General features: G+C 41.1%; 1 protein-coding gene across 2 annotated transcripts in view; it reads left to right on the top strand.

Annotated features, from left to right (window-relative positions):
• gfra4a (GDNF family receptor alpha 4a) overlaps window positions 1-23,946 on the top strand; it is a 200,011-nt gene that overhangs the window by 112,341 nt on the left and 63,724 nt on the right. For both annotated transcript variants that reach the window (XR_004106825.2, XM_031309940.2), the window contains exons 2-5: window positions 1,660-1,941; window positions 11,770-11,850; window positions 20,416-20,755; window positions 23,540-23,649. Coding sequence is in view for 1 of the 2 variants with exons in the window: in XM_031309940.2 (XP_031165800.1) it covers window positions 1,660-1,941; window positions 11,770-11,850; window positions 20,416-20,755; window positions 23,540-23,649 (813 nt within the window). In the remaining variant the exon portion in view is untranslated. The remainder of the gene's footprint in view (window positions 1-1,659; window positions 1,942-11,769; window positions 11,851-20,415; window positions 20,756-23,539; window positions 23,650-23,946) is intronic.

The following is a 23,946-nucleotide window of genomic DNA, read 5'->3' as shown; positions in this document are numbered from 1 at the left end:
CCAAAATATCAGCGGAAGTATGACTTGGCAGGTAGCTTTTGAATTTCACCACGGGATCAATAAAGTCTCCTCTTTATCCACTTAATACATCATAGATATACATAATATTTTGTATAATTAATATGAATATGCAAAGTATCTAAAGCTATACAAATAGAGAAGTAAAACGTACAATAGGCAAATTGGAGAAAATGAAAATACTCAATTAAAAGTACCTTTGTATTGAAGTACGGCATAGTTACTTCCCACAGCTGATAAAATGCAATAATATTTACTTGTAACAAGCCTAAACATTAATTCCCGACATATCTGTCAGCAGCGCGGACACACGGCTGTCCGCGCTGACGTACCGTCACCTGTTGGGACACAGATGTTGTCCATACCGTCTCTGGTTCTGGCTCTGACCATGGGGAACACAGACGGGACAGCACCTCGCATCAACGCAGCGTAAAAAATGATGTCCATCTCACAAATGTATCCGCCTCTGCAGTCATCTCAACCATTGAATACAGCAACAGGAAATAATACTCACAGCTTTTGTTTTCCTGTGAAGAAATGTTTTGCGGTGTTGGTGAATTCTTCAAAAAACAAAGCACCACTAAATGTTGCGTTAAAATGTGTTGTAAGACGCGTTACTAAGATTGTAACAGGTATAATATTACCAAATTGAATTAGTGATGCGTTATATGTGGCCGGGTTGGATCAGTGGGTAGAGCAGGCACACATTTACATAGACGTTTATGCCTCGACGCAGAGATCCAGGGTTGGAGTCCGACCTGTGACGATTTCCTGCATGTCTTCCCCCTCTCTCTCTCCCCTTTCTCACCTAGCTGTCCTGTCCATCAAAGGCGGAAAAGCCCCAAAAAATAATCTTAAAAAAAGAAAGAAAAGTAATGCGTTATAGTACTGCGTTACAGCAAAAAAATACCTGGCAGGTGATTGGATGAACCATCTTATCACGTCCGCCATTGTTGTTATGAACGAACAGTCGTGGCCGTCACACCCACCGCCTGTAACTGCCACTGATTCCTCACAGGACGCTGATTAGTTCAGTAAACTATTAGTTCAGACACAAACTTGAAGCCTGACGAGATTGATTACTGTGTGATATGTGATCCTGCAATTCTCGCGTGAATATATCGCAAGAATCCAGCTGCCGTGCAAGGTAACATTTACCAGGCAAGGTCTAACAAAGGATTCAACGAGTTACATGATGCAACATGTAGGATCTAGAGTTTTTCTTTAGAACTTAACCCATATTGGAGGGGAAAAAAAGTCACAATATCTGCTGCGTCTTTTTTTATCTGTCTCTCACAGGTCCCACAATTCAGTCCTGCTGATGAATTCATTGCAGCCCTGTTTCGATGTGGCCATTTTGAGTCTTGTATAATTCCATTTTTCTTGCAGTTGTGCTTCTTGTACTCAAGACATGTAGGAAAGGCATGGCAGCTTTTTTGATATAGCAAATTCCAGCAACAATGCAATTCAAAGTGCTTTACACAAGTATGTGTCAGTTATCCATTAAGATTTCTTCAAAAAATGTTATGTTCAACTGAATCTTCACTGAACAGGTGTACAGAAAACCGATCCCTAGACCAGTCTCCTGCTCAGATTTCACAACGTGACACTAACCTGTCCTCTCACTGTCTTGTCCTGCAGGAGTCCCACGTCTGGCGCTCTCTTCAGGCGGGAGGGACTGCCTGCGCGCTGGAGACACCTGCTCCACCGACGACACCTGCAGCCCGCGACTGCGCACCCTCCGGCAGTGTGTGGCGGGGGACGGCAGTGTGAAGCTGGGGCCCGGGGCGCGGAACCAATGTGAGAACGCCATGACGGCGCTGCTGTCCACTCCTTTGCACGGCTGCCAATGTAAACGAGGCATGAAGAAGGAGAAGAACTGCCTGAGTATCTACTGGAGTCTGCATCAGTCCGTGCTGCACGGTAAGACCGGCATTAACAAACACAATCTGATGGTTCTTCTCCCGAAAGGTGGGCGAGCAGATACAGTGTGTTTTCAGGATTATCAAGTGTGTGCCTCCCATTACACATGAATTAGGCTTCCACCTCCAGAGAGCTCAACAGTTAATTCCAGGCTGGACTAAAAACAGTGATTATTGTGTAAAGAATAGTTCAAACTGAGGCTCTGATTCCTTTTGTTCCACCCACACTAATTTTATTTTCTCATTTTTGTGCTTATTCCAAATGCTTTGCACTACCATTGTCATTCCCTTCATTGGACCCCATTATTTGTGCAACATTTACATTCAAATTTAGGCATTCAGCACATATTTCTATATTTAAAACAACTGAAACGAGTGCAACAGTATAACAAGGTTGACAACATTATGACTATGCTGCAAGTCAAGTGCAAATGTAAAAAAAATACATGACATGGACAGAGATGGCAAAAGTACTCACTTCCTGTACTCAAGCAGAAGTACAGATACTTGTGTTAAAAAAAACTCTGGTAAAAGTAGAAGTACTGATTTAACTTCTTCTTTAACAAAGTACAGGCTTGGAAATTTACTTAAAGTATAAAAGTAAAAGTAGCCTTGCGAATGACAACCATTTTTTATGCAAAGCTACCTGGACCACACTAATGTTACTAGAGTAGACATGGAGTGGACATGAAAAAAAGGCTCTTTATATGCCATTGCCTACATTTTAAATGGATGTCTGCCAATAGGCCTAAAACATCACATATACAGTATGATTATTGTGACAGAGACTGGGACTCTAGGTTAATAAGATTCTGACAGGATTCACAGATCCAGTTTCTCTTTTTTAATCTTCCCCTTAACATGTAAAGGAATCTACATGTGTGTGTGCTCAAATATAGCTTCTGGAAAGAAAATAAAGGATAAAATATGAATTACTAAACAGACATTAATTAAGAAGTTCCCCATACTTTTAGAGTTATGCAGCACATTCGCCAGGAGTCATTCTTGATGCCTACTATCTCAAACATCTCTCTCAGATAAGGCCATGGATGATTGGGAATGTCTTGCTGCTTGTCTGACGAATCTCTGGGATCTCTGTTTTCTTCATTTTCAATCATGTCGCCGTCCATACTACTATGTGCTAATGTTACCGCCATCAACGCGGTGTTGACGCGAAAAATAATAACGGTCACTCCACTGAAATTATTTGAAACTAGTAAGTAACGAGGAGTGCAGGCGTGTGTTCGTGAGCTCTCGGTGGTGGTACCTAGCATCTGCCTTTATCCTGATTTAACCTCTCATCACTTTAATTTGTTTGCAAGAGGCAAAGCCATTAAGAACACTTTTGTATGGCAAGCTACAATTTTCGACACAAAAAGCGAAAGAAAACTACAACTCAAACTTCGCGACACTTGCACGCTGTAACCAACATGGCGGACGGGGAAAAGAAACATCCTTCAGCAAACTTCTCGATGCTATTCAAGAAACTAAAGACGACCTCACAAAACATATTGACAAGAAAACAGCCGACATACAAACAACATTAACGAAAATCGAGTCCTCACTCTCTACGCTGGCGGAACAGGTTGAGGAGATACAGACACGAGTGAGTACAAGCGAAGACAATATCAAAAATACGTGCGACCGTGTTGGCGAAATGGAGAAACTGATAACGCACCTCAAAGACAAAACTGACGACTTAGAAAACCGCAGCAGGAGGTCTAACATTAGGATAATAAATGTGTCGGAACAAGCAGAGGGTCGTGATACCGTAGGGTTTTTAGAAAAGTTTATACCGCAAATCCTGGGTCACGATAACTTCACCTCACCTGTCATCCTGGAAAGAGCACACCGCATCGGGAAGAAGTCGGACAGACCGCGGCCCCTCATTGCCAAATTCCTGAACTTCAGAGATAAAGAAAAAGCCCTTTGACTGGCCAGAAGTAAAGGAGAGATGACATACGAGAACAAAAGGATATCGTTCTACCCAGATTACAGCGCAGACCTGCAGTATAGGAGAGACGAGTTCCGTGATGTGAAGCAGATGCTGCGAGAGAAGGAGGTGGAATACGCGCTGATCTTCCCAGCCCAGCTTCGCATCAAACATCTGGGAACCGTCAAGTTTTTCTCCACTCCAGCCGAAGTGCAACGTTTTTTGAAAGAACTCCCAAGTGAGTAGCATAAAGCTAACCAAAGTGACTGCAGTACACAGTCCACCGTAATAGACATTGATGAGAAGGGATGAGAAGGGTTGTGATTCAAGCTATGACATGATAGCCTAATCCTGTTATCTTCAAATGTTCAAAATAACTGGGACCACGACTGATGATAAACTGTAGCCCCTGCGCGCAGGCTAATGAGCGTGATGTTGTGGTTTACACCCCAATGGTAGAATGGGATCATACTTCACTTAACCGACCTCTCTATCCCTTACATATTTCTGCCTTATCTCTAATATTGTAAAATTGAAAACTTTCCCATATGCAAACTGTTATGAGTGGCCAGTTTTACATTTTCAGCAGTTGCCGGAGCCACCACTGTTGCTCAAGAGAGTTACCTACCTAATGTGTTTTTGTTACAGGGGTTTTATTAGGCAGGTTTTTACTTTCATGTTTCGGGGTTATGTATGGTCTCTCACTAAAACTTTTACTTTTCCAGATTACTCTCAGGTCCAGATTCAGTCTTATCATTATACCCATATTCGTTATTTTACTACCTCTAATCTCAGTGCAGGAATGTAACCAGACATCCTTAGAGCTGAATAGTATGATACTTATCCTTCTGAGACATCTATATGAAGAACTTATATTATGGGTAAGTTAACATGTATATCTTGGAATATAAGAGGGATCAACTCACCAATTAAGAGGAAGAAAATGTTGACATATTTAAAGAGGCAGAATGTAGATATTGCCTTTATCTAAGAGAGCCACCTCACTGACTCTGAACATTTAAAACTGCGCAGAGACTGGGTGGGCAATGTTTTCTACTCTTCCTACTCCTCAAAAGCAAGAGGTGTCGCATTGCTCATTAATAAACACCTGCATTTTAAATTAAATTCAGTTGAGAAGGATAAAAACGGCAGATTTTTGCTTGTAGATTGTGAAATAAATAGGAACAAGATATCCTTAGTGAATATATATGGACCCAATTATGATGACCCCTTGTTCTTTAACAATCTGATTATGAAACTGGCTACAATTGGGGGCCAATGTGTTGTGGGTGGAGACTTTAATTTGGTTTTAAACCCTCTTTTGGATCAATCATTACCCAAAACATCTTCACTATCAAAGGCGGCAACAGCACTAAACCAAGGTATGAAAGACATAGGCATAAGGGACTGTTCGTTATTTAATTAAGGGGCCACCGGAGGAGTTTTGTGGCCTCTAACCTAAAAAGATGTGACCCTCCCCTCGTCAATAATAATTTTCCTATGACCCTCCAAAACGATTTGAAAAAAAGGAATGACCCTCCCCTTGCGTGCAAGTTTGCACTTAGCAAAGAAGTACAGATACCGTTTGATTTTTACAGCCATGATGTACATGAGTTAACCTCTGCATTCTCATCTTACACATCCCACTCCTCTGTTATGGTGTGGTGGCCATTTCAGTAGATTTAGTCACTAACATTGTTGTGGAAACACAATAAGCATGGAAACTAAATGCACACTTCATGCATTACTGCATTACTTCAAATACTAAGTTACTCCTCTAGTAAACTAGTATTCATATGAAATAAAACAATAAAACATTGAGACCATTCAGCAAAGGACGCTGGGATATAACCAATTCAACACTGGTTGCTATGGACTTGTCACTATCGTCATTGTATATTTTAGCACATAGGTAAAGCTGCCGAAGCTGAACATTATATTCCAAAACACATATGTTTATTTTTAAAGTTTTTAAGTTACATTGTAACAATTTAACAATTCGCCCTTATGAAATCCAATCGCGGCACGGCTGTTTTGGAACGCAATAGACAGACGCTTAAATTCAACTAAAATGTAACGGTGAACAATCAGTGTTGGACCTACAGTCTGTTGAGATGCCTCTCCAAACGCAGAAACCAAGCGCAGTCACACCATAAAACGTTAAGACACGTTGAGAAAAAAGATCCGTATTTTGCCGTTATCCAATGACACGGAAAAAAAAGTAATCCACAGTGATCAGTAGATCCACAAAAAGGTAAATGATACGGTGTATCCTGCAAGGCTGATATGAGCGTCACATACAAGGCCTCTCCACTTCGCCGTTTAAACAAAGTGGAATAAACGTATAAATCCAAATCTACACAAAACCCGCAATCAATTAGTAAGCTGACATCACATTTATATACATGGCATTTAGGAAACCTTTATTGCAAGGTTGGCACGGCAAGATGTCCAGACTAGTGCAATAGTAACTTTCGTTTTTTGCGTCCTGCTGCTCCCATCGTCAGCCAGGTAATAATTTTTTTTACCAAAGCAGTATATGAAATCAGATGTACCTATCACCTATCACCATTTAGTTGTTTTGTGTTATTTAAGATATTTATTTAATATCTGGTCATGCCAGATGTAATTATTCCACTAATTTTTTAAACAATGCAATTACCCGTTTGAGCCACCAGGGGGGCAGCGCTCCTCCTGCCCCCCCAGCAAACTCCACGTATGCGGTCAGACCCATCTGCTAGGGGGCCGAGACTGAGAGCTACATGGATAAATATGCACCAAACAAGCCTCTTTAAAATTTTGCTCTTTTCATGAATAAAAAAGTTGGGTGACCCCCCCACCCAGACTAAAAAATGTTGGATGACCCTCCCCTATTTTCCTCCGGTGGTCCATTACATAAATACCGAACGGTCCCTAATTGACGTGTGGTGAAATCTCTATCCAAACCAGAGGGATTTCTCTTTCTTTTCACCTACGCATAATACACACTCTAGAATTGAGATGTTCTTGGTACCACTAGATATAATAACCACAGTGATAGAATGCTCCTATCTAGCAGCTACCTTCTCAGATCACAATCTCATCAAACTCTCCTGGATGATTGATACTCCACAGCCCACAACCCGCAGGTGGAGATTTAAAAATGACATGTTGAAAGACCCTGAATTTATTTCGTATATGACTACCAATATTGAAATATTTCTTGATGCCAATTCAAATTTCTCCTCACATGCCAGCATTTGGGAGGCTCCCAAATCCACCCATGCTGTTTAGAGTGAGATACGGTTTCTGAATGTGTCCTGCCTTCAGTCTCTGGGTGAGCTGTTCAAAATCGGCACGGCTTGTGACGTCACAAGCCGAAACGAGCAGGCTAACCGCAACCATTAGCTCGTAGCGTTAGCATGCTAACGCTAGCATGCTAACGCTAGCATGCTACCTCGTTCTCAGTAGCAAAGCACTGCTACAACACACACAAGTTCACCATAATCTACAAAAGAACTACTTACATGTGCGCCCTCATTTAGAAGTCTCCCAGCTAATCCTGCCTTGTAACTGACCGAAGTTGTAGAAACAGCCTTTCTTTTACTGTCTATGGAGCTAGCTAGCTGACATGATCTACATCTGAGCTACTGGGCATGTGCAGTGCAATCAAAGATAGTACAGAAGAAGAAGAAGAAAAGAGGTCTCACTCTGTAGCTAAAACAGAGACCAGCTGAAAAGAGGATCTGCAGCAGTGAGAGAGAGCACTGCAGTACAACAAAAATATGGTGTTTTTTGAAAATTAAACCATGTAAACCTATTCTGGTACAACCTTAAAATACAATTATGAACCTGAAAATGAGCATAATATGGCTGCTTTAATACACTAACACAAACCAACAAAGAGGAAGCAGCTATGGCCAGAACTAGATATCACTATTATGAATTCGGGAACAAAACAAGTAAACTCTTGGCTTGGCAAATCAAAAAGGAAACATCTGATAAATGTATACACTCAATATTAACAGAGCATGGCAGACTCATTGATAAATCACCATCCATAAATGCAGAATTCAAACAATTTTACGAAGATTTATTTAAAACTGGGCAGAACGCTGATAATATTGGAGCAAAAAGGTTCATGGATGGAATAACCCTTCCCAAATTAAAAGATGAAGATAGAGATCTGCTTGATGCAGATATATCAGAAATGGAGGTACTCCAAGCCATTAATTCTTTACAAAATAACAAGACTCCCGGGCTAGATGGCTTCCCTGTCGAGTATTATAAGGCCTTTTCAAAAAAATTATTAATTCCACTCGCGAACATGATTAAAGAAGCTCTAGAAAAGGGCATTGGAGAGAAATTCACTCAATATGTTAAAACACTTTTTAATGCCCCCAAAGCTAATATTTTAACAAATGACATTCTATCTAACACTTTCTCATTATCCAGAGGGTGTAGGCAAGGCTGTCCAAGCTCTTTGCACTTGCAATTGAACCATTAACCATCGCCATCCGCTCTAACACCTCCATAGCAGGAATTAAATTTGGCACAAGTGAACATAAACTTTCCCTGTATGCAGATGATCTCTTATTATATATAACCGATCCACAAACATCAGTCCCCCCTCTATTGAAATGCCTCAAAGAATATAGTGCAGTTTCAGGGTATACATTAAATTACACTACAAGCGAGATCTTACCACTAAATATACAGGACAATAATATTAGAGCTCTCACTGACCCATTAAAATGGTGCAATATTGGTTTCAAATATTTGGGTATACAAATTGGTAAATCGGATGAGCATATATTTAAACAGAACTATATAAAATTATTGGAACAAACCAAACTTCATAGTTTGCAAGTATGCTCATAGGCAGAATTAATACTATTAAAATGAACATTTTGCCTAAGTTTATTTCAATGTCTGCCGATGAATGTTCCCAAGAGTTTCTTCAAAGAGCTTAACAAAATTATAACTACTTTTATATGGCAAAGAAAAAACCCTAGGGTCACACTCATCTCTCTACAGGCTCCATATTCAAGGGGAGGACTTAACTTACCAAATTTTAGGAATTATTGTCTTGCTTCTCAGTACAGATCAATTTGGATCTGGCTGCATGCAGAGAACAGTAAGGTTAGATGGGTCCCAATAGAACAACATGAGATGAAGTCTATGCCTTTAAAGAACATTCCATTCATAGGCACAAAAAATGTTTAGCCACACTCACAAACAACTCAATAATACTCAACACATTTGCTGCTTGGCAAGAATCTCACTCACTTCTTGACACAAATATTTATTTTCTTAGAAGGGCACCTTTGTGGGGTAATCCCAACCTCTCACACCACATAGCTGACTCAGTGTTGCGGCAGTGGAGGGAAAGAGAAATCCAAACAGTTGCCGACTTATACATTAATGATACATTTGCTAACTTCAACAACTAAATGAAAAATTCAGCCTTCCCAAAGATAGTTTCTTCAAATTCCTACAAATTAGAGACTGGGTTAAGGAGAAATCCAAAGAAACATTCCCATATATCTCAAAAGAAACTCTTCTTGAAACCCACCTATGTATCAAATTACACGGATCAACAAAAGGAATAATATCTTCTATATACGGTATCATCAATGGAAAGTTACCTGTTTATGATGAAACATCTACAAAGGGGAAATGGGAAAAAGACCTAGGCTGTATTTATGAGGAGGCAGATTGGTGTCATCTATTGGAACAAGCACAGACTGTGCTAACCTCCACAAAACACAGGCAAATTCAATTTAATATATTCCATAGGACATACTACACCCCATACAGGTTACATAAAATTGACAGCAACATTTCTTCCAAATGTCAGAGGTGTAAAGTGACCGATGGTGATCTTATACACATGATATGGAGTTGCCCAATGATAGAAGAATTTTGGAAACGTGTCATTGAATTAACCTCAAGGGTAATAGGAAGTCAAATTGAACAGGACCCAAAACTATGGATCGTGGGGGACACAAGCTCTATTAATGTGAACTACTACAAGAAATGCTTTATCTTACTTGCGAGCACTGCAGTAAAAAAATGTATTTTGATCAACTGGAAATCTGAAAATTCACCATCAGTAAGACATTGGATTAATGAGCTTGTGTCTTACTGCACACCTGAAAAGATATTATATAATGTGAGAGGGAAGCATGCAGCCTTTGGAGAAATCTGGGGCCCCTTCACAGACATTCTGCCTTCTCTGGACTTGGCTGACCGTGCTAGTGTGAGCCCTCCTGGACCGGCTTCAAATTAGCCCTCTGTAGGTTTGTCTTGTATAACTTCCTCATTGATGCATTTGTTGTGAGTAATGTGTAGATTTATATAGATATGTATGTATACAGATGGGTGTATGTATAAACGGTATATAGACTGTCTAGATATATAAATGAAAGGAAACTGAGAACCATACAAGGGATGAGGGTGGGGGGTGGGATGGGAAAAGTTTGTGTAATATTTGTGTTTTTGTTTTGTATTGATTTTATTTACTTAGCTTTTTTCTTTTTTCCTGTTATCTCTTCTGACGTTCAAAAATCAAAAATCATCATCCTTGTACAGTGTGTCTGTAAGGTTAGACATTTATGTATGTACCTTTTGTACAATACGATTTTCAATGTATCAAACTATAGATCTTTGCTACACACCATTAACATCTTGTAAGAGCTCCTGTTAATAAAAACAAATCTATAAAAAAAATAAATAAATAGTAAAGTAAAAATATCTGAAAAATCTACTTGAGTACAGTGACAAAGTATTTGTACTCCGTTACTTCCCATCTCTGAATATGGAGATAATGAACTAGTAAAACAAACCGTAATGCTTATACATACATGATATAAACGCTTCATTAATAATGTCTGAAACAGCTGAAGCAAACACTGCTTTAAAATGGGCAATATTAAGTTTCAGGCATTTTAGCAGAATTTGTCAACCAATTCATACTTAAATGTTTGTCATATTCCTTTTGGCAGAGGTTCCTCCCCAGTTAACATTGATTTTGTGGGTTAGGGGTAGTGACGTCCAGATGTCGAGATTAAAACTGCCTTCAAACTTTGATTAAGAAATCTTTAAATTATGCTTTCTTTGTGTTTTTTGCGTTTGATATATTTTGACATCAAGACCATTCTCTTTGATACATTAAACAAGCTGCATTTATGAACTCATGCATGCTGCAGTTTGGACAAAGATTATAGTAAACTCCTGCTGCTTTGAGAAGCTTAAGGTGCTGATTGCTGATTGATCTTTTGTATAAGTTAAAGGGCAGCGAATTCGTATGACCTGCTTTTGTTGCTGTGTTTGTGATTGTAGATAATTTAAGAGCAAGAGTTAAATTTCTTTTTGATGAAGTTAATGCTGAATTACCAAGTGGGCAACTGCCCCGAGGCGCCAGACCCCCCCCAAAGAGGCCCAAATGTCACTGACTCTGAATTGGTTTTGTTGACTAGATTGATTGCTAATTTGTTTGGGAATGAGCGCCAGTAAAGTACAATATAAAGTAAATTTCAAAATCTAGTTTTAGGTCTGTTAGTATGTTTTATTAGAGGGGCCATGTGCAATAGTAGGCACAAATGTTGCTATTTGAATTATTGTACCAAAGTCTTTGCTAAAGCTGATTTCCATAATTCTGGTTGGTCATCTGGTCTCTGCTCTGCTACTTGACAGGGTACATACACAATGCACACAGGGCACATTTTTACCCAAAACTCCCCTAACAGGTTAATCCTTTTTATGTAACTTTTATGATATATAGTGAGTGTTAATGTCAGTGTTTCAGGGGGACAATGTAAAGACAAATGTTGCATTCAAAATAAGAAGAAAAGAACAGCATTATTTTTGGGTTGTCATGACAACAGAACTAAGCTCTCTCCTCTGTGTTGGCAGGACTCAGCCTGGTGGATAACTACCCGTATGAACCAGAGGAGAGGGGCTCCGACTATGTCCGTCTGGCCTCCATCGCTGCAGGTAGGTGGGCTGGCTGCCACTGCTACCAGAGTTTCTCTGCTTCTGCCTTCAGTTACTCCAACTGAGTAGGGAGAAACAAGTTATTAAGACAATCAAAAGCATCTATTTTTCAAAAAAAACAAAAACTAGGTCCCAACCAAGTTATGTGTCAATGAAAGAGTAAATGGAGAGGTTATCCTGCATTATTTTGATGGAGTAGACCGGTGTATGCAGGTGGGTTTGCAAAGTGTTTGATGAGTAACAACCCACACTTCTTTCACTTCTTGCCTCTGAGCTTTTGGACAGGCCGCAGGGCTGGTATGTGCTGCTGTTAGCCCCCAAGGCACAGATTAATTACCTATTTACTTTGATAAGAAGAGAGAGAGAGAGACAGAGAGAGAGAGGGAGAGAGACAGACAGAGAGAGAGAGAGGGAGAGAGACAGACAGAGAGTGTAAAGAGCAGAAAGAAACACAAAGAAAAAAAGTCATGGTGAGAGGGAGAATGAGATGGAGGAAGCCAAAAAATGAAAATAGAAGCTGTTTTGTTTACTCAAACAAGACTGCAATATTTTTTTCTGTTGGAGGGTTGGAAAAGAGAGAGGCTGCACACAAATGAGGAGAGGACATAAAGTCAACTGTTTTCTCCGACGGCAATTATAAACTGGATGAGTGAAGCTGAGATGGAGAATCTGCGAAACTTAAATAATGACTTAAATGAAGTGATTAGTATGGAAGGCATTCATGCATATGACATACAGTATAACGATAAGTGTTCCACATACACACAAAAATAAGTTTAAACAAGTGGATAATTACATCTCAAAGGAAGGACACATCTTAATTTAAACATTTAAAGGTGCAGTAAGCGATGCTGTGCGAAGATTGTTTATATTTGAATACTACACCCCCTTCAGGATCTCCGCCCCCCACATTCATGGACGCACATTGTCAGAGCGACTACTTCAGTTAGTTTCTCTGCTGACTAAACGAAATATGGCAGAGTGGATATTAGCTCATGTTAGGTCGTGGATTATTAAACTGTCACTACTGCTGTGAAACCAACCAGCAGCCATCACAAACAATAGCAAACGGAAGGTTAAACTGACCTGTTGAAAACCGCAAACACATTCACCCCCCCTCTAATTGTTTTACTACTGGACAATTAATTGCATGTGGGGTGTTTTTCTGCAACATATATGGTGTCATTTTAGAGTATAATACTGAGCGGCTCAGGAGAGAATAAGTGGAAGCTTAATGTTTTTGTTGTTTTTAAACTAGTAAGCAGTGATTTCTTATTTACCATGGGATCACGTGTATCCTCGTGATATTAAAGTTGCACAAGGTAGTTTTGTATGTTGGCGGCTCCTAATGGCAATGAGGGATCAGTGTCAAATACAACTTTTATGACTTCAAACCTGAAGTAATGCAAGTTGACATTAGCAAACAGCACATGCTGTTTTTATACCACAGGGCTAAGAAAGGCAAATTATTTAACAGTGGTTTTAGGCCAGTTCAGGAGACAGTTTGCATAATAGCCCTAAAGGTAAATTCAGGTTGTGATCAGGTTATGAAACAGTTTACACTAACACAGCTTTACATGGAGTCCATTAAACTTTAAGGCACACATCTGAAATCCGTTATTTGCCCGCAGCACTTTAAAAACTGCATGTGCTCACCAGCAAGTTATAGAATGATTCTGGTTTATTATAACTTGGATCCGAATTACTTACGTTTGACCATAATTTTTTTCTGATTATGATAATTTTGTAGCCTAGAAATCTAGATGCACCCTAGTGGCAGCAAATGTAATTTGCAGCCAGGGTCAGTCTAGCAACTCTCAGTTGGCTTGCGAGCTGGAAAAACCAAATTCTGGTCAGGCCATTCAGTGTTTAGAGTCAGTGGGCAGTCATAACATAATGACGGCAGAGTTGTGACGGTTCCGCGTGAATTCCCTGCTACTTGAAAACAAAGAAGATGGCTGCTGCTGCTAGCGAACAGCGATCTTTTGAATTGGCTTTGGCCGCGACTCTGAAAGACTTGAAGTTAAGCACTGAAGTCATTCTTAAAAACGGAAGATGTTTTTTAAGGTTTAATCTATCAACTAGCGTTGCTCTGGTTGGCTATGAGTGCAGAGGGAATTTGAAAGACAACCGTTTATCCCGTCCCTCGGATTGAGCCCTGTCAATGGTGAGTTCCCAGACCCAACATCTTGATGTGGGTCTGGCTTGTCAGACTAATAATTTTGTACTCACTGAAGTAATTATTGAGATCTGGGAATGCAGTGACATGTCTAAAATGAAGATGTTTAACCCCTAGCTTAACCAGACTTATTTGGAAGAGAGAACTAAGGAGATTCAAACCCAAATATCCAAACACCTATCACAGTTTACAGACTCCCCTCTTGGTTCAATTTTGACCCACTGTACTTTTAGTTGTTGTGCATGCACATTTTTATTGTGCAATGAGGGAACATTTCTTACCTTGCACCACATTTGGATTCTCGCAACATCACTCACAAGATCACGCAAATATCACAGGATCACATATCACACGAAAATCCATCTTGTCAAGTAGTCTCGCATTGCTAGACCTTCCTCCACAGCGCTGTGGAGGAAGGTCTGGCTAGTCCACACAACATTCCGAAGATGGGAGAAAAACGTGCTCTGGTTTACTGGCATTTCTTTAAACCAATCACAATCATCTTGGGTGGCGCTAGGCACTGGACGCAGCAATGGTGCCGCTGCAAAATAGCCTCGGGAAGGAACTTGTTTTGGCGGAACGTGTACGTTTAAAAGTTGTTTCAGTCGTGCAAGAGAAAACTCAGATTGGACAGATAGTCTAGCTAGCTGTATTGACCATAGTCCTCTTAAATCCACCGGAGTTTAGAATGCCAACACAAAGAAAGCGGAAGGTGAGGAACATCCGACAGAACCTCCGGCAGCACCTGAACAATCCAGTAAATGAAACGTCATTGATATTGACTAGGCTTCAAGTAATGCGTTTGTGTCTAAACTACCAGCTCACCAAACCAATCAGCGTTCAGCAAGGAGCTAGTGGCAGCTACAGGCGTGGCAGAGATGGTCCATCTAATCACCTGCCAGGTTTTTTTTGTTCTTTTTAAGTGCCTGTCCAGTTTCCAATGACGGCTTTTCAGATGGTTGTGTGTTAACAAACCATCCAATACTGGTGCGTCATAATAATATTGTTTTTTCCAGCAGTCTTTTGTAATGGAAATGAATATGAGAAATCTTTAACTCCTCTTCAAACCTACTCCATTTAGAAGTTCTACTGCTTCAGCATACTTTCCGCTTCCTACATCATTTGAACTTTGAACTTTTTAAAAATTCAATGACTTCAGCCCTTGTTATTTTTATTCCATGGCAAGCGTCTACTTTTTTACATACCTACAGCTAGAGACATGTGCAGTGGGTTTGGCTCATTGATACTTGTATTGAGCTTTTCGATTTATGTTAATTATATAAGCAGCAATCACACATATTTACTTGTACTTTTTTATTGTACATTCTAGTTTTCTATGGGCTTGTTGAGCATAATGGAGCGAGAACACAGACAAACTGTCCGTGTGCGTGTGAGACAGTTTGTGTATATGAGTTGGAATATATATATATATATATAAGAAAAATAACTTTTCTTTCAATTCAGATTTAGTGGACGTCCCTCGTAACATGCTTAATAATAGGTTTTTGTGACCTCATGCATAAGCTGCTTGTTAAAGTGACACTGCTTGTTTGAGGCTGCTTTGAATTACAGCAACACCAGACCTGCACTGTACCGCCTCCTCGTAAATTTCACTCCAGCGACTCCACGGGAGGTCAAAGTTGACATCCATGCCATGCATCTTGACAAGTTGACTGCCAAAACAACCAAGATGTGATTAATGGATGTTTGTCCGCCCTTATAGCATCTCTCCCTCAAACAGAGTAATGACCCTTTTCAAAGACGCAAGCTGGAGCCACGGCTCATCATATTTTGAGGAGTATTCAAAAAACAGAGTACTTCACCCTTTACCAATTCATCAGTTAACCAAAGTGAAGTCAGTGGTATTAACAAAGTGCCTCTGTTCAAACAGATTGGATGTTTTTAAATGCATCATTGGCCTCTAAGAGCGGTACAAATTGTATTTCCTTGCTAGGATTTTCTACTTCATGCACCTTGGTTGTAAGACAAATATCAAAAGTTTTGTTTATTTTTCTCTAATGCAACAAGTTGGTCACAGCAGCTTTTAAGGTAATTTAGGTAGGCTTTAAGGGTAATCAGGATCTGAAATAGACTATGAGGGTGATGTGCATGTGATGAGCTTTGATTTGTGGGTGTTAACATCCAGATTAGGGGAACAAAGACTCTTAAAGGAAGTCTGTCTTTTGAGTATCAAACACTCACCTCGTGGAGACTCTAGTTAATCTAATCTAGTTACATTAGATTCTGACAACAATCCAGTGTCATGGCAAAAAAAGCATACGTTTTCTGTAGCATAAGCCACTTCTAAGCTGTAGGCCAGTGTGTTCACTACATTCCAAACAGTGGTCACTGGCAGAGGTATGGACAGGGCTCAGTGCTAACTTTTTAAAGTGGTTGCCGGCATGGCAACCAGGCATCAGCTTTTGGTTGCCGAAATTGACAATACGGTTGCCATGTTTTAAACTGCCTATATTTGGAGCAATTCATTTCTTATGTAACTATACCACACATTTGAATGATGAAACAATGAGATAATGGCTTGCAATATAATTCCCCATCCCTCTCAAATAGGGGTGCCACGGATCATAAAACTCACGGATCGGATTACGGTTTTGAGTCACAGATCAGATCAATTTTCGGATCAGCACAAAAAAGGGGGAATTTAAATCTTTATTAAAATTGTAATAACAATAACTTTTAACAATAATTACTTCTTTCACCAGTAGATTGCTGATAGGTGAGAAAAGGTTATTTTACAATAACTTTGAATGCACCATGAGGTTTACCAGTTTTAAGTAAACGCAAGATTTAGTCCCGTCTGTTTTGTTTTTCAGACAACAGCAGTGACCAGTGCTAGTTTGTGTTTGTTAGCTCATAGCTTTAGCGGAAAGCGGTTGTACGTCCCGCTGTTGGAATCCTCAACACTGAAATACAGTCACACTACACCGTTTAGCTGTCAGCATTTTAACCGTGTTGAATCCAGTTACTACTGTAGCTAATGGTTGGCTAACGTTACCTGCTGCAAAGTGTAACGTGTTATTAGTGTTTACTAGCGTGACATGCAGCGATGTTTCTGTTGCCTCTAACGTCTGTTTGAGAGCATCAGAGAGCAGCGCAGACATTTAGGTGGCACCGTAATTAGGCACCGAAATCCACGTTGCTATTCCGTCCGGTAGACACCGGGCACCGGTGTCATATTAGCACCAGAATTTAATGCGCAATTAACGTGAACAGAAAATTGCGTTGCCTGTATGTTTTCACGGCAAACGCGGATGTGTGGAAAGCGGTCACACAACACCTGAAATGTTGTGTTGCGCACGGACATAGTGTTTGAACTTTACGGAGACAACAAAATGAGATTAGATAAGATTTTCCAGTTTTGTAAGTTCTGATTTGTTCTTGTATATATACATAAACACATATTGAACAGGTGGTTGCCAAAGGGGGCAACCAGAGGCTACGAAATGGTTGCCAATTGACTCAATCTGGTTGCCAATAGCAACCGGGCAACTGTTAAGGTCGAGCCCTGATGGAGCTATAAAAAGGTGATGGCGAACTTTGAGGTAGTAGAGTGTTTGGAACATGAGCTAGGGTTTTCTCTCAGAAGAACCCAGCAAGCTAAAGTTTCCAGTTCAACAAGGAACTTTATTGGCTTCAGGGCAGAGCATCAGCACAGCAACAGGCCATCTTTGTGCTCACAGCTGAGCGGGGCTTACCAAACACTAATAGAGTGATATTACCACAGATTGTACTAGATTATAGGTAACAGTTAGATCACTATAGAACAAAATGTTAAACACAATAATAAGGCGCAGGTGCATGCTGGGAGGCTTCCCACTACACCTACACTTTTAAGACGTCACAATATGTACTCAGGGTTTACGCGGGGTCTTAAAAAGTGTACAATCTAAAAATCAAAATTTTAGGCCTTAAAAAGTCCTACATTTGTGGCTGGGTTGGCTCAGTGGGTAGAGAAGGCACACATACTGTATACTGAGAGGTTTATGCCTCGACGCAGAGGTCCAGGGTTCGAATCCGACCTGTGACGATTTCCTGCATGTCTTCCCCCTCTCTTTCCTCTTTCTCACCTAGCCTTCCAGTCCTGTCAATTAAAAGCTGAAAAGCCCAAAAAGTATCTTTAAAAAAAAAACAAAAAAGATTACATTTGCTAAAGTATTGTGTTCTAGGTCTTAAATAATTTTAAACAGGTCTTAATTTTCATTTGTCCATGCAACACTACCTCTAATGCTCTTTTTTTTATTCCATGGTGTTGTAGTTATTTCTTTCGCTTGTCCAAATATAATTTTGCTGTACTACGACTACAAACATGCAACTTACATTGCAGCCAGCTTTCGTGTTATTGGCGCGAGTATCTTTCAGATTGTACCACACACACAAAACAGATTTTATTCTTCCACTATATGGGGAGGTGCAAGTTAAGCGATACTTGCCTTGAAAAAAACGAATTTAGGGCTTAGTTGATGTTGTGATAAAGGTCTTAAATTTCTGGGTCTTAAAAAGTCTTGACTTGGTGAAACCTGCAGAAACTCTGGTACTGTATATGTGTGGTGGAGAAGTAGATTATACAATAGGAGTGGTTTAAGAAGTTGCTATGGATATACTTTCTTTTTGTTTTTGCTGTGACTCGTCGTCATTAGAATAGCTGGTAACTGCTGTGACTCGCAGAGTACAGCTGTACTCTTTCATACAGGACTTCAACTACAGAACTACCTCTGAAACCTACAGGTGTATCACAGTATCTGATACACAAAAGAAAGTATTACCTTACGTTTTCAATGGTAATGACCTATGTAATGGATGAACTACATGTCCCCGTTTTCATATTGACAAATATAACAAACAATTGAGTGGTATGTATTGAATATTAAAATAAATCCCAGGTTGACAAATATCGAAAGAAATTCAAAGCTTAAGTCAGTACTTCAACCTCAGACGCTGTGTCATTTCAAATGCACTGTGCTGGTTATACGGAGCCAAAACAACATAATGTGCCACTGCCCAAATACTCACAGACTGCACTGTAGATTTCAAATTTAGATATGCACTGATGAATATTACAGAAGCAGGCCTGCGACTGGAAAACAAACCACAGCATGAGTGCATTCAGCCTCAGGCAGTTCTGAGGTGTAAATGTGTGTAAGGCATGAATGTGACGCAGGATGTTCCTGGATAAGTCCATGCATGCTCAGCAAGTCTCCTCTCAATAAATAATGGACAAGGATTTCACATGAAAGCTCATGTGCATATTCCGTTTCCTAAGCATGTGGCAACTGGAAGCAATTTGTCATCCAGTTCCATCAGGTCCTCCCATCCTCTCCCCGCCTGCTTAGCGGTTAAGTTAGGAATAACCTATGCTTTGTGATGGGTTGTTAGCTTGCTCCCCAAGGCCATTCATATTTTATATGACAGCTTGGTGAGATCCGTATTCACCAAGAGACACAACTACAGGCAGTTTACAAACTAATGAGTGGCGCTATCTGCCAGAGGAGCTGAACGTCATCATGGCCGCATTGACTGGGAGGTCGCTTGGGGGGAAAAAACACGCATGATGATGGATTGGGAAATAATGCGGCCAAAAACAGGTGGTTACGAAAGGGGCTTTCCACTGCCTCCACAGAGGTGTCTCATTACCCTGGAAGTCAGAGGGAGCATGAGCAGTGAGGGAGGCAGACATGGACAAAGTTGAGGAAGAACTGATGGGGAAGGGAGAGCGAGCTGAACGGAGGAAGGGAAGGGACAGATGGAGTAGGGGGTAACGGCAGCGCTGAGAGTGGCAGGCACACAGCGAGGGAAGGAGGGAGTCAGGTGAGTGAGGGATGGACCCAGATGTAGGGAGAGGGAGTGTTGGAAAGATGGCTAGATGGATGAAGGGAAAGGAGCAGAAATTACAGGCCTTGGGTTGGTTGATGTATTACAGTGGGAATCAAACCCAGAACCCCCACACCTAAGGCATGTGTCATAGCCACTGCGCCGTCACCACAGTTGGAGAGATGGTGAAGCCGCTTTTTCAGCACTGTCACCCTGCATTAACCCAGCAGAATGAAATATTCAGCCATTAGTCCTCAGCTGAAACACATCCCGTGCCCGAGCTCATGCAACATTTAACACCATTCATGCTCTATTCATTGGAAGGGGGCCTATTACATATAATCATCATTTTGGGTTTACTTTGTGTACTTCAAGACACACATTTCTTTATTCATCCGTAAATGCAACATTGCATCTGAGAGGTGAGAGTGGCAACTCAATACCATCTCCAATTAGGCCTTGAAATAATTGGTAACCATTGCAAGCATTTGATTTTCTCAAACCACACAGAAGGATGAAATGCTTTCTGCTTCCCATTTTGTGTCTTCTCCTTCTAGAGTCCGAAGTAACGACGGTGAACCGCTGCCTGGATGCTGCCAAGGCGTGCAATATAGATGAGACGTGTCAGAAGCTTCGTACGGAATATGTCTCATCCTGCATCCAGCCGTCAGCCCGCTCAGGGCCGTGTAACCGACCAAAGTGCAACAAGGCGCTGAGGAAGTTCTTTGACCGCGTTCCCCCTGACTACACCCACGAGCTGCTGTTCTGTCCCTGCACTGACACGGCCTGCGCAGAGCGCCGCAGGCAAACTATCGTGCCGTCCTGCTCCTACGAAGACAAGGACAAGCCCAACTGCCTGGCCCAGCTGCGGATCTGCAAAGCAGACTATGTGTGCAGGTAAAACTTAGAAATGTTGTCTTACATGCAGCCCGCTGCCAGGGACATTTCCCACTTCATTTCCTGAATTTGCATCACTCGACTCACCAGTTCCATTTGCAGCAACTGTGGCTTCTGTTAAAGGATCACAAAGGTGTTTTTACACGTTACTGCAATCGTGTACACAATATTACATTAATGCTGAACACTATTCAAAGTGTAGTTATTAAATATTGGTTAGACATTGTTTTGTGTTCTTGTTTTGTCTATTCATACTGACTTGACACTTAAATAGGTCAGGTAATTAAGAAATAAGTAATCCATGAGAGCATGACAGCAACACTGATTGATTTAGAAAGCCGTGGTGCGTTTAAGGGCTGCTCTGAAGCTCTGAAGTCCAAGATTTAAAGCTGAAATATATTTTTAAAGCTCAGAATGAGAAAGTAGTAGTATAAACATAAAAAAGGGTGCATGTAGACTCCCGCATAAACAGAGAAACAAGCTTTGCTACATGTTATCAGCCTATAGGGTTTTTTATGTTTAACTTGTTCACAAACACCTGCCCGAGATTACTGACACATCCGAAGTCTTGTTTGACCTGCCAACTCCTGAGAAAACTTTCTGAGTCACTTAGTCTTGTTAGATGTTTGACCAGCTTCACCAGCCACTTGTTTACTTTGGCTCTCTGCTCTTCCACTTGTGCAAGGAGTTGTCTGTGAGAGCTGCAACTCAACTACACAGACTGGAAAACCAACACAATAAACAAAGACATTTTAAATTACAGTTAATCCATGAATTAGGATAATGTGACTGAATGACGACTGTTTTTTACGTTAAAGCTGCATTAATTTACCGATTAGCAACTAGGCTAACTAGCTTGCTTGACCGTTTGCAAGCTAGTTAACTCAACTTAAGAGTTATTGTAGCAGTTGTGGCTAGAAGGTAGGAAGTTACGCAACATTTTGCAACATCTCATAACATATAATATAATTTTAATACTTTCTAGCCACAACCTATTGTAGTTCACTAGCGCTAGCAAGTCATGGCTAGCTTGCATGTGTAGCAGTTAGCTCACCAGCTACAGTAATTCACCAGCTAGCAAAGCTTCTAGCTCCTCCTCTTTCGCGAAAACATGCAGATGAATTCTGCTGTGTCACTTTCTGGTGTTAGCAGGGCGTTATTCGTTAGCACCATATGTTTCAACATTACAACACAACATGAATGCACCGACCCCAAATATTGCAACACAGCACGTACTTTCAACTTTTTTATTATATAAAGTTTTGTTATTGACAAAAAATGGATTTCCTATGAAGACAAGTTGCTTCAAGTTAATTTTCATAGCTAATGCGGTGGTATCTTCACCACTGTTGTGTTCAATATAATGTGCTTTGTTGATGTGGTGGCCTTGCACAATTACTTTCCCTCAGAACAACAAATGGCATTGTGTCTTGGAAGATAGGTCTGGCCGGTATTATATGTTCGTTTAGATTTAATTAGTCAGCTGTGTTTAATTAATTCAATTGTTACACTCATTAACTGTTTAATTAGTTTAATTAAATTCTGCATTCATTTTCTGAATACAGAATTTTTTTTTTTTTTATTTAATGCCAGGCAAGAAGCAGCCATGTGAAATAGTTATTAGAGCCATTATCCATTTGGGATTCAAACATGACTTTCCTGTCAAAGTGCACAGAAAATATCTATCAGTGTACAGTCGAGACATCATCAGGATCAGTAAATTGCAGACATGTGACCCTCTGTACGAGAGTACAAAGTTATCTGAAGAAACCCATTTGTTCTGCATTAAATCCTGATGAAAAACAAAGATTTCATTCAAATTCAAATTGATTGTCAACGTCCAATCAGAAAACTAACAATGTCTTATGAAGTCATTCAAATTCAGAGGGTGTATTACTCTCTGTCAATGGAGACTGAAAACATGGAGTTCTCATACCCATCCAGTCAGCCTCCTTTCTCTGACAGCAAATGGTGGCCAGCCTTTAATCTAGTTCCTCTTCAAATGTCAGGAAGACAAAGGGCTTCATCTGTCATGGCTATCGATCAGGCATTATTCTCCACTGCCGCCCCGATGGATGGAGCATCTCAAGGACCCCTGCGCGGCCCGCCAATTCTCACCAGTCAGCTGGCATTAACTGGCAGCCTGCAGAGGATGCCTTCACTTAGCGCATAGCCTATGAGTTTTACGCACATTGTTACAATGACATGACAAATGAGGGGATAGCGGGGAGTTGCGGTGCCCTGAGGGGATCCCGCTGCAAATGCCAGGCGACAGGGGCCGATGCGATATGATGGCCGCAATAGCCTTGTACGATGATGATGATGATGAGGCTAGATGTCTGGACGGCTGGCAGGAAAGGTGAAGGAGGGAAGGCAGAGCGGCTGTGGGTGGAAGTATTTATATGGAAGATCCATATTTGTCTAATCTCCTCGCGGCCAGGCCTGCCAGACAGCGCCCACGGTCTTTAGAGAGCAGAGCCATGGCCTATCTTTGCCCCTCATTGACTCTTTACAGCCTGGCAGCCTTCCAGAAGACTCGCTGGGAGAAGTGGGGATGAAAGAAAAAGAGGGATGAATGTCACCGAGGGTGACTGAAGTGGTGGTTGAAGTGCTGTAGAGCGGGAGATCTTGAAGGGTGGCGGGACTTGATGTAGGAGTCTCGGTAGGTAGATGAGGGATCCTGTCGCTGAGAGGAAGCACCGGTCCCGGCCAACCCTCAGTGACAGAATGTGAGCGACAGCCAAGCACGAGTAAATGATGGATGGCATGTTATTGCTCCCACAGGTCTCGCTGGGCACAGTTCCAGTATGATTGCCAACCTTCCGAGCAGAGTGCTAGTGGCTGCAAGCAAGAGAACTACGGAGCATGTCTACTCGCGTACACTGGCCTGATAGGTAAGAACTAAATCTTTCTGTGCCAGCTCCGGCTCACCCACCCTCTGTGATGGATCTGGAACAAAAAGGTTTCAGAGGGAGGAAGGCGGAGAGCAGACAAGTGCACTAAACAGGACTCAAAAGAATGAATCAAGGATTGTGATGAGAAGCGCGGTTCAACAATCGATGGAGCGCTGATTAATGTGGCTGCAGCATACCGTTGGCATTATAAGTAGTGCAATTACAACTATTGACCGCTGTTTTGTGAGAATTATCCCTGACGTAACGGTGAGTGGGAGCAGGCAGAGGCGTAGAACA

The sequence above is a fragment of the Sander lucioperca genome, chromosome 18, assembly GCF_008315115.2.
Source record: "Sander lucioperca isolate FBNREF2018 chromosome 18, SLUC_FBN_1.2, whole genome shotgun sequence".
Taxonomy (NCBI): domain Eukaryota; kingdom Metazoa; phylum Chordata; class Actinopteri; order Perciformes; family Percidae; genus Sander; species Sander lucioperca.
This window is presented reverse-complemented; position numbering and strand designations above follow the sequence as displayed.